This window comes from Oncorhynchus tshawytscha, linkage group LG08 (genome assembly GCF_018296145.1).
Source record: "Oncorhynchus tshawytscha isolate Ot180627B linkage group LG08, Otsh_v2.0, whole genome shotgun sequence".
NCBI lineage: Eukaryota > Metazoa > Chordata > Actinopteri > Salmoniformes > Salmonidae > Oncorhynchus > Oncorhynchus tshawytscha.
This window is the reverse complement of record NC_056436.1, coordinates 38,546,270-38,558,089: the sequence shown is the minus strand read 5'-3', so window position 1 is coordinate 38,558,089 and position 11,820 is coordinate 38,546,270. Positions and strand designations below refer to the sequence as shown.

Sequence of the window (11,820 nt, the reverse complement as noted above, 5' to 3'; positions counted from 1 at the left end):
CTGTGGACGTCGGGCCCTCATACCACCCTCATGGAGTCTGTTTCTGACCGTTTGAGCAGACACATGCACATTTGTGGCCTGCTGGAGGTCATTTTGCAGGGCTCTGGCAGTGCTCCTCCTTGCACAAAGGCGGAGGTAGCGGTCCTGCTGCTGGGTTGTTGCCCTCCTACGGCCTCCTCTACGTCTCCTGATGTACTGGCCTGTCTCCTGGTAGCCCCTCCATGCTCTGGACACTATGCTAACAGACACAGCAAACCTTCTTGCCACAGCTCGCATTGATGTGCCATCCTGGATGAGCTGCACTACCTGAGCCGCTTGTGTGGGTTGTAGACTCTGTCTCATGCTACCACTAGAGTGAAAGCACCGCCAGCATTCAAAAGTGACCAAAACATCAGCCAGGAAGCATAGGAACTGAGAAGTGGTCTGTGGTCACCACCTGCAGAACCACTCCTTTATTGGGGGTGTCTTGCTAATTGCCTATAATTTCAACCTGTTGTCTATTCCATTTGCACAACAGCATGTGAAATTTATTGTCAATCAGTGTTGCTTCCTAAGTGGACAGTTTGATTTCACAGAAGTGTGATTGACTTGGAGTTACAATGTGTTGTTTAAGTGTTCCCTTTATTTTTTGAACAGTGTAGTAACGCATTTTCTCTCAACTGGGGAACATGATTATGACACCTTAATTTAAGGGAACAGACTAAGCTACGGTTAAAAGCTAAAAACAAATGGTTTGGGTACAGCTTCAATATGCTTATAGTTACCCCCATAACAACCACGTATGGCCCCTTTCACTAGCTTGCACGAGTCCTCTCTCTCTCAAGCAATAATATAATGAATGTCTGATTTTCACTTGCTTTAAAACCTACCCAGCTTAGGTAGTGCTACAACAAGGGGATATATTTATACATTTTAGGGATTACAGAGGCCTGTTGAGAACCCTCACCTCTCTCTCCCTTATACTGTCAAGATGGAGACAAATGAAAAGGGGCAGACAGATGAGAGGGGAAAGGGAGGGGCGAACAGACAGTGTAAGAGGCAAAGCCAAAGAGAAGACTATACATAGAAAGAGAATATGTCTGGGTGAGGTGGAGAAGAAAGACGGAGTGAGCGAGGAGTCAAGGAATCAAATAGCATACTGCGCACGTTGGGGGAGAAGGTGCCAAGGCAGGAGCCCTCTATGCTTAGAGGGAGGTGTCCAGGGTTCCATAATAACCTATTCTGATTCTTTAGACTCACACAGACAAGAGCATAATATACCTCACACACTGTACATACACTGTATGACTGTTTCATAGACAACTTTAGGGCCAGGCCTCCCAACACAATACCTCTAGAACAGTCTAAAGGGGTTAGGAAATGGGGTGGTAGAGGTAAGGGGAGGCCTGTTACCTTAGCTTTGACAGTCTCTAAGCCTATGCATTACTTTTGGTCATCATTTACAGTATAATGTTCCAACAAGCTCTACTTGCTCCCACCAAATATTTTTCCTACTCTACTATAGCCTCATCCTCACGTGCACGCACGCACGCTCGTGCGCACACACAATCATATGCTGCGTTCATAACCAAGTGGGAATGTGGTATTTACCATATACGACTGACTGGTAGCTGCTAATGGGAAACCCGTCTATCATTCCTGAACTCTGACGTCACCTTAGGAAATTACTTCGATAACAGCAGTTTTGGCAGTTAAATGCAACAACAAAACATTGCTTTTTATAGTTATATTAATGTTTTTTGAACACTAATTTGTTTACAAGCATTATAGCTGTACGTTTCTCAACGAGTTCAAAGCGCGTGAATGCATCCAAACACGTTTTTGCGACTTCACAACTGGTAATTACCACCTTCCCATTTGATTCTGAATGCAGAATTACATGTTTCTCTCTCATCCCTAGTCGTCCAGCACCTCTGTTTTGATGTCACTTCCTGTCCCGCCCAGGGCCAATCCTCCCCCCGCCTGCGTTGCCAGGGCAAGGATGCTGTGATTGACGGCCGCCATCTCCACGGCAAGGGCAATGGGATCCTGGTGCTCCAGGGCATTGCTGTGATTGGTGGAGTCATCATCCTGGGGGGAGGGGGGAGACCAGGACACACCTGTCAGTCTGGAACCTTCCATCCCCGCCCCCTGAGCGAGACCCCACCCAGAGAGCAAGGAGCGGCCAATCAGAGAGCTAGCCCTCTGGGCAGCCAAGCCCCCCCTGCCCGAGCCGGGCCAAGCCGCCAGCCAGCTGGGCAGCAGGGTGGGCACCTGCAACCGCAAGAGGGGGAGGAGTCAAGGGTCGTGTTTACACATCATACTAGTTTAAAGCTGTGGTCTTCAACCCTGAGACAACTGCAGGGCGCATTTACTAAGCAATACCACAGGCTGCATTAAAATCAGTTCACGGACCATATTTGGCCCACCCTTGAGTTTGAGACCCCAGACCTACACACTGACCTGAAAGAAATGGATAGCTAAAAGCAAAGTCTACGATGTTGCTTTCCACTATCCTGTGTTTTCAGATCGAGAATCCGCTTCAGACTTACTGAGATGCACCCTTGTTCGGTTACGGACGTCAACTGGTTAGCATGGACAATTACATGAACATTATAAGGCATTCTTTCCCCCTACTTCTTGGTTAGCTACCCATCTCACAGATTTGGTATAGAGAAAAAGTTCTGTACCAAATATGGAGCACAGTATGGATATGCAATACAACGTCTCATAGCAGTATACATACCTGTGTGGGAGAGGACAGGTCTAGTCGACTGAAGGGTCTGGTAACAGCTCTCTTCTCAAACAGAGGGACTTCACAGCCCTGCAGGAAAACAAGAGGCAATATGTGAAACCACCCGTATGAAGGCAGAATGGTCTTGACTACAAGATCCAAACTGGATGAGACTAGGGCCTAGATTTAATCAGATCAAGCGTGAACTGGCGATAGCCGACACCCGCATAGCTGATGTTTTGGCGATTTCGAAGGTGTAACTGCTTTGGAGCTGTCTAATTGGTGCGCAGCTACTCTTGATCATTGTCACGAAGCCACACCCATCCCACTCACGTTAGAAGTTCAGAACGAGAAGGTCTATCCTATATAGAGAAATAATGACGCTCAAATTGAAAATGATTCAACAAAAATAATGAGGATTTCTATCAGCCTAATCTAGGTGTAGATTACATCTCATATTCTAATGTTCGAACTGGGATTTTTCTTAATGCGTGCAGTCAATGACAATGTCTGCTTTAAGTATAGTGCCAAGAGTCGCTAGTGGATTTGACCAGTCTAACGCATTTCCACCTCCAACACGGCAAAAACGACCGCTGTGGATGTCGGCTAAACCATTTCACATTCTCAGGGATGATCTCTCTCATATGTGTATGATAGAGCACCCCTATAAAAAGGTAGAATGTCTTGGCTGTCAGATACACGATTTGCAGAGAACTGGACCATTCCATCTTGTTAGGGGTGGTTACCTGGTCAGGGAAGTCATTCCCCTCAATGTCGTCGCCGTTGGAGTGTCCTCCAGGACTCTGGACGTCAATCCCATGACTCTCCAGGATTGCTGCTTCTTCTTCGAAAAAATAAAAACTTCTCCATAACATATCTGAGCCGTACGCACACACACTCTCATACACACTCACTCGACGACCCCCCCCCCGAGGGGTCGTAAACGTTACCTATGTTGGCGCGTCTCTTGATCTCCTTGCGGCGGTTGGCAAACCAGTTGTAGACCTTCAGAGACGTGACTTTCTCCAGATCAGACAGCTTCTTCCCTGCACACACAGACGCACGCACCATATTCAAGTGTCCTTACTCCATAATTAATATTCAACATAAGTATGTACCTCTTTCGTTTTTCCATGTTTTCCTCCTGCTGGTTCTCACCTGGTTTCTGGATGACAGCGTTGCAGGCATTAGCGATCTCCTCTCTTTTAGCTTCATCAGGGTACTGGTTGTCATTGAAGTAACTGGAAAATAACACAAATAACCACACCATCATTTATTAGGCAACATTCACATTCCTCCAAATCTAACGGCAAATCTGCTGCTTTCCCCAATCTCTCAGCCTTTATCTAGATAATAACAACTCACCAAATCTCCCTCCCTCCCTCCTCAACTCTCTCCATCACTCCCCTTTCTCCTCCTCACCTCTCCATCACAGCCAGACATTCTTTCCTCCAGGTGAACCGACTGCCTCGGCGCAGACGGAAGCTCCCGGGGGTGGAGCTTATAGGGGGCGGAGTCTGCCGCCACTCAACCACATCCTCCAGAGACATGGGGGCGGGCCGCATCGTCAGAGTGGCACCTGTAGACACAACCGTGATGTCACCATGGAGACAACCCTCATGTAACCAAGATTGTATCAAGTGAACATCAGACATCTACTATTTGGAGTGCGCTCTCCTTTGGTTGTTGATGGAGTGCATTTTATAAAAAGGATTCAGCACCTTATTTCATAGAAGAATTAAGAATTGCATGTATGGAAATTAGGACTCATCTATACAAAGAGCGGTAGTGTTTTCGGCATAGATCAATAGCACTATCCTAATGAACAATGACGGCTGTAACCCTTATATACGGCCTGTAAATGTAACACACATACAGCATTCTGATGATAAAATGTAGAGATGTAGGGAGAGGTGGATTGGGACTGTGTCCATATGAAGATGTTGAAACTCAGGAACACCTTGAAACAGTCAATGGATGTTTTAAAAGACTAACATCCTAGATGCTACTTGTGCTTCCTGGGACTAGAACCTACGTCTTTTTCTGACTCCATTCTATTTGACTCACACCTACCTATACATGCTTTTGATTGGAACTAAAATCAATGTTGAAATCTGCTGTCTAGTTCAGGGATGGGCAACTTTGATGGGGGCCACAAAAAAAAAAAACTATAAAAATTGCTTTTAGAGCAAATTTCCTGCAATTCTACACATTTTGCCATATGGTGGAGGCACATTTTTGTGGTTTTTAATATGATAAACAGATGATCACTGGGCCCCATCCCAGTCGGTAATTCGACAATGCTTAAGTTTAACTGAGCGCTAGACTAATTTGCCAATCTAAAAACATTTAGCTGACATGGGCTGATTGAGTAACTGCTGATGCACAACCAAATTTGGAAATTGCACCTTGTGTGGTCTATTATTCTAACTCTCAACAGTAAGTTGAGACCCCGACTGAGACCCTAAAATAAAGAACACTTTACCGGCAGTACTGCAGAGCTGGAGGCCCGGATGGGAGTAGCCCTGCCGTATGCAGCTAATACAGCAGTCGTCTATAGGTGCCGTGACATACACAGTCCACCAGGGCTCATCACTACACCCTCCCCTCCACACAGACAGAGAGGTGAGGCCGGTGTGATTTCACAAGTTTGCTTTTTATTTAAAAAAAATCAGTTTTGTCACCATGGTTATACAGTCACACACCAGTACTCTTTAAGGCCTAGCTATAGTCATCATCATAACATATTAAATGAGGTTTATACTGTGCTTAAAGCACTTTACATTTCTACTCAATTGCCTTAGCGACGTCGTAGCGATACAACTACAAGTACTACTACTACTCATTATACACCAGCCAATAATGAGTATTTGAATATTTGCAGCTGTGATAGCTTATTGGCTGCTGTGCCCAGAGGGTAGGGAGGGACACAGAAAATGGGAAGTGACACATCTGGACACAGGAAGGAGTCATAGACAGACAATGGGGTTGTAGGGGCAGAAACAGGTTGCAGGGGGGGGTTTGAAATGGGACGTAACAGCTCAGAGAATTGGACAAGTACTGTGAATGGAACATTTTGGGGGGGCTTCAATACTGCATGGGGTGTGTCTGCAGAGTAGCTACAGTGCCTTGAAAAAGCATTCATACCCTTAGGATTTCTTCACATGTTTCTGTTAAAGTGGGATTTCAGTTGCAATTTTTTGTCAACAACCACAAAATACTCTAATGTCAATGACATGTTAAAGATGGATCTAAATAACTCATATAGTCATTGCATAAGTATTCAGCACCCGGAGTCAATACATGTTAGAAACCGCTTTCACAGCGATTATTGCCATGGGCCTTTTGGGGTAATTCTCAAAGAGCTTTACACACCTGGATTTGGCTATTTTATCCCATGATTGTTTTCATACTTCTTCGAGCTCTGTCAAGACGTTGGGGATCATGGCTAGAAAGCATTTGTCAAGTCTTTCCGCAGATTTAGGTCAAAACTTGGAACTTGGCCACTCAGGAACACTCCCGGTCTTCTTGGTAAGCAACTCCAGTGTAGATTTGACTTTGTGTTATTGGTTATTGTCCTGCTGAAAATGTGAATTCCTCTCAGAGACTGAAGCAGGTTTTCCCTCGAGTTTGCCTGTACTAAGCTCCATCCCAGTTTTTTCATTTTACCCTGAAAAACATCAGTATTTGCCGATGTAAAACACACCCACACCATGATGCTGCCACCAACCACCATGCTTGTTAATAAGGAGGGAGTTGCTCAGTGATGTGGTGTTGGATTTGCCCCAAACATAAGGTTGTGCATTTAGGCAAAAAAGTACTTTCCTTTTCCATGTTTTTCTTTTGCAGTATTACTTTGAAATATTTGTATTCTGTATATTTGTATTCTTCTGTCATTTAAGTCATTAATTTAGGCTTGTCCAAACAAAGGGCCTGAATACTTATGCAACGACTATATTGCACTTCTCATTTTTATTATTGTTGACAAAAAATACGAACAATTAAATCAAATGTTAATCCCATTTTGTAACACAAAAAAATGCAAAGAAATCCAAAGGGGTCTGAATACCTTTGCAAAGCACTGTATGCCCATTGAAACTGAGGGGGCACAAGACGGCATGTGGGTAGTGTAGTCACATGGAGTGACTACAAATAAACACACTCAGATTTGGCATGAGTGCCCCCTAGAAAAGTGGATTGCATTGGGCCAAAACAACAGTTCAGGGATGCATAGGGTGAATTTGGAAGGGCCATCACTATTTTCTAGCCCGAGAATATCAACAAATAGTTCATAGATTCACCCATCAGCTCTCATCATATAACCCCTCTAGTTTGGACAGGGTCTTAGAGAGTCCTCTAATAGTGGATGGAACGAGTGGAACAACTGAAGAGGGACTGGACAGATGGGAGGAGGCTGAGGGGGGGGGTCGGGGGGGCACAGAAGGGGGTCTGCCAGAGGGTGGAGGAGGTGGAGGTGGGGGGGGCATGGTGGGACCGGGTGGGGGCTGGGCATGGGGGTGGTGGTGGTGGGCATTACCGGGGGTGGTCTTCTCCAACTGGTACCAGCGGTAGAAGGCCCTCTTCTTCTGTTCACTGAGGTCCGAGCCCTGCTGGAGCAGCCAGTGGGAGATACGACTCTGACTGATACCTGGAGAGAGGGGGAGCAAGGGAGAGAAAATGGAGGGAGGAAGTAAGAGATAGAGAGACAGACAAAGAGAGCGAGAGAGAGGATGGCCCAGAGAGAGGGATTCATTAAGTTGCCACTGCATATATACAGTGGATGAAGTACTTGCGGTTTCTCATTACATCCACACAAACACTAGTGACCACAGTTCCACTCCCACAGTCAAGTGCCATGTGTAGTGTGCTCTGTTAGCCACAAGGGGGCATACTGACCTGTGACCTGAGCCACCACGGCCTGAGAGATGCGCCTGTTCCCCAGGAACACCTTGATCTCCTCCTTGATTATGGCACTGTCCCTTCTGGAGGGAGAGAGAGGGGGAGAGGTGGTGAGTGTGAGGGAGGGAGGAGCGAGAGAGAGAGGTGGTAAGTGTGAGGGAGGGAGGAGCGAGAGAGAGAGAGGTGGTAAGTGTGAGGGAGGAAAGAGAGAAAACAAAGAGCATTGTTCCCTTTTGCTAGGAAGATCGAACGAGAGGACGGTTCAAGGAAAAGAGAGAGGACGAGTGAAGAAGTGAGAGATGTCTGTGGAACAAGCGAGAGAAACGGAGAGGACGAGTGAAGAAGTGAGAGATGTCTGTGGAACAAGCGAGAGAAACGGAGAGGACGAGTGAAGAAGTGAGAGATGTCTGGAACAAGCGAGAAACGGAGAGGACGAGTGAAGAAGTGAGAGATGTCTGTGGAACAAGCGAGAGAAACGGAGAGGATGAGTGTAAGAAGATAAGCCATGGATAGAGGGAGATATGATCAGCAAGTACAATGGCATTGGAGAGGAAGCAAAGAGACAAAAAAAAAGGGAAATATTTATTTTATTTTTTATTTAACTAGGCAAGTCAGTTAAGAACAAATTCTTATTTACAATGACGGCCTACCCCGGGCCAAACCTGGACGACGCTGGGCCAATTGTGCGCCGCCCTATGGGACTCCCAATCACAGCCGGATGTGATACAGCCTGGATTTGAACCAGGGACTGTAGTGACGCCTCTTGCACTGAGATACAGTGCCTTAGACCGCTGCGCCACTCGGGAGCCCAATATGAGGGATTGAGGAAAAGCAAGGAGAATATGGGTGATGGCAGAGAAAATGTGTCTGTGTGTCTGTGTGTGACCAAGTGCCGCTGCATGTGTGATTGTCAGACGGAAAGAGTGAATGTAACAAAAGCAGAGAGAGAGAGAGAGAGAGAGAGAGCGAGACGGAGGGAGATAGCGAAACAGAGAAGGAGAGCGAGCGAGAGAGAGCAGTTCTGATAGATGTGATGGAGCGCCTGCTGAACACTGGAGACACACAGTCTTTCTGTCGATACACTGCCTTCTCATTTACATTTATATTGATTCCCCTTCATGGAGAACGTGAGGGAGAATCAGGCAGCACTGAGCTGCCAGAAATACACTGCTACTTTTCTCTCCCTCCATTTCATTTTCATCACTCCATCTAATCAATACTGCCTTTATCACTGGGCACACACTACAAAAGAGCAGCTGCAGGGTTGACAGGACACGTGTGTGTGTGTGTGTGTGTGTGTGTGTGTGTGTGTGTGTGTGTGTGTGTAATATAAGATAATAACATTACCATATTTTATGTAGCAAACCAGATAACAACATTACCTGCATATATTCCATTATTCAATTCATAGATTCATGATATCTTTCCAACCACTTCAACCAAAACTGTCCATTTAATAACCTATTGTGTGTTCATGTGTTTTTGGACAAGCATTGGTGAACTGATAACTGACTGGCCTCCCACCAATTTGGCCTGCTAATTGTGTGCAGGTGGTCAAAGGTGCAGGAGAGGCACCTGGTTTTCAGTGTAAGCGAGGAGGATGTGAGGAGTGTTTGCATCTTTGACACCTCTCCCTTTGTCTTTAGCCATTTTAACTCTGCCTGTTTCAAGTCTGTATTTATTAAAGTTATTTTTAAGTAAATCCCACTCTAGTCTAATTTCTTAATGTGAAAAGCATCAGCCTGCTTCACGGTGTGTCTGATTATGGTGTCTGTGATTATAGACAGATATCACTTGACTCAGGCCTGGGGGGGGTCTAGCTCAGAACAAACCCATTCAAAAACCGACATGTTCAGGTAGTACAAAAGGTCATTAGTTTGGTTCCCATTTTGTGCCTATTGACTACCATCTAAATCTATTCAGATAATGCTGTGTTCGTGTGCTATACGACACTCGGGACCTCCAAGTTCCAAGTTCACATGGACACAAGTTATTTGCGTAGAGCTTCCTATTGGTTGATTCTGGTACTTTCAAGTGAGAAACTCGAGTTCAATGAGTTTCCAAGTCGGAAATGTCAGAGTTTCCTATTTCCAACTAGCACGTGAACGAGGCATAAGACTCCGGTTACTCCTCCTCACCTCATGAGTTGCTCCACTTTGTCGTCCACGTCTAGTTCCTCCTCGCTGGCCTCAAACCCGTAGCCTCTCCCCGTCACGCCACCACTAACCGCACTAACACTGATAGGAAACCGTGGTGGAGACAGCTTTCCGTTCGTTATGGCAACAATCTCTCCGCCGCCACCAACCCCACCACACCCGTTCTGAGCCACTGCTGCCAAAGCAACAGGGGCAGATACAACCGCCGGAGGGGGCGGCGACATATCATAGTTGTTGCTAGGTGACGGCGACAGACCACTCCCGCCACTCCCATTCGCCTGGTAACCAGTCTGTGTGGCGGCCGTGGACGTCGACGAGGACGCCACAGCATTATTGGACGAGGAAGACGACGTCATATTAGCATTGCTATTGGACGTCGGTCCCTGACCGACAGGCTGGGGCTGCGTCTGGGGGCGGCGTCCAAACTTGTGTCCGTGCTGGCGGTCCAGTCTGTCCAGGGTATCCAGGGCGTGGAGGATCTCTGGCTTGGTCATCCCCGTCCTCCTCAGCCGTTGGAGCAGGTCAATCTGCTCGATGGTGAAGCGAGGCTCATCGGTGAACTGAGACATCCTGGACAGAGAGAAGAGAGAGAGGAGTTGACATGGAGCGAGAGAGAGGGGAAAGGTTAGATGGGATGGATGAAGAGGGAGAGAGAGAGAGAGATGGCGTGAGAGACGAGAGTTTAGGAGGAATGGATGGAGGGAGAAGGGTTTAAACGGAGGGAGAGCGAGAGTTCAGATCAGACAGACGATGAAGAGGAGGGAGAAGGAGACGAGTTTAGATGAGACATATAGGGACAGATGGAGAGATGGGGAGCTGTGGCTGTCCAGAGAACAACCTCGAGCCCCTTAGACACTGGCACAGATCAAATAGAATTGCATAACACTGCTTATGTCTATGACCTAACCCATTATTATGAGGGAGACCATGGCAGCTCTTACAAAAGATTACGCTGAGACACATATGAACTCAGAATCACACAAAAAACATCACCCAGCTTACAGAGAAGTACACACAAATGGAAATTCCCGAAGAACCGCACTGTGCCGCACACACCTTATCTCCTCATCAGCGGCATGCTTAGAGAAGACTGGCTCAGCAGCTGCAGCCCAGATATGAAATGGATTATTCTATCAACCTCTTAGAGGGCTTTTAGAGCGAGAGCGAGAGAGAGAGCGAGAGCGAGAGACGGGGAGAATGAGGAAAAGCACATGAGAGGTAGGAGAGAGAGAGAGAAGAGAGGGATATATGTGGAAAGGGATGGGACATATGGATAGACTTAGATAGATAGTGCGAAAGGGGGGAGGGTGAGAGAGATGGAAATAGAGAGAGAGCAGACCTCATGTGTGTGCGAGAGAGAAAGAGCTGACAGAGAACACATGCATGAGAGAGAGTTGAAAGATTGAGAGGAGAAAGGGAGGGAGGAGGGGTTAACAGAGAGTGCGACTTGGGAAAAACGCCAAGAAAATGTTCCATCCTAAGCGGCCAACCTCCATATTTTCCCTTTGAAGAGGGCGGGGATGAGTCATAGGACAGTGTATAAGATATCACACAGACAGACATCAGCCCTCAGACAAACTTACATACAGTACTGTACATACACACACAGCCAGGACACACACATACAAAGAGAGCAGTACAGTACAACAACAACAAAAACAGGCAGTCAAAAAGAGTAGAGGGCACACACACACAGTCTCTAGACCTAGTGACTGAAGGCTGGTGGAGAAGGAGGTACCATAGTCAGAATGCATATTGCACAAAGCACACTAGTGATATCATCAACTGAAAACAAGAGGGCATATAGCCTATATGTTATTATTATGTAGAGCCTTAAAACAATGCAACAATGCCTAGCCTACTTGACATAGACAGTACCGTATCAAAAGCCAGTCTGCACAGAGCAGACAACAAAAAAAAATACAAAAATACAACAACAAAAAAGCCCTACAGGCCCTGGTCAAAAGTAGTGTACTTTATAGCAAATAGGGTGCCAGTTGGGATGCTTACTTTGAGACATTGGCTAAATCAGAGGAATCAGAGTCAGAGGAA

The 11,820-nt window shown here is 46.5% G+C and overlaps 1 protein-coding gene across 4 annotated transcripts in view; it reads right to left on the bottom strand.

The window, feature by feature from the left end:
- Positions 1-532: 532 nt before the first annotated feature.
- LOC112256512 (homeobox-containing protein 1) overlaps positions 533-11,820 on the bottom strand; it is a 29,875-nt gene continuing 18,587 nt past the window's right edge. The window contains exons 3-11 of one of the 4 annotated variants that reach the window (XM_042325508.1): positions 9,751-10,338; positions 7,610-7,695; positions 7,251-7,361; positions 4,136-4,292; positions 3,872-3,954; positions 3,664-3,759; positions 3,460-3,554; positions 2,726-2,803; positions 533-2,253 (exon numbers count right to left, since the gene is read on the bottom strand). In XM_042325508.1, the coding sequence (XP_042181442.1) occupies positions 1,897-2,253; positions 2,726-2,803; positions 3,460-3,554; positions 3,664-3,759; positions 3,872-3,954; positions 4,136-4,292; positions 7,251-7,361; positions 7,610-7,695; positions 9,751-10,338 (1,651 nt within the window). In that variant the 3' untranslated portion in view covers positions 533-1,896. Of the gene's footprint in view, positions 2,254-2,725; positions 2,804-3,459; positions 3,558-3,663; positions 3,760-3,871; positions 3,955-4,135; positions 4,293-7,250; positions 7,362-7,609; positions 7,696-9,750; positions 10,339-11,820 lie in introns of all 4 variants that reach the window. The other 3 variants (XM_042325507.1, XM_042325510.1, XM_042325509.1) reach the window with 3 other exon arrangements.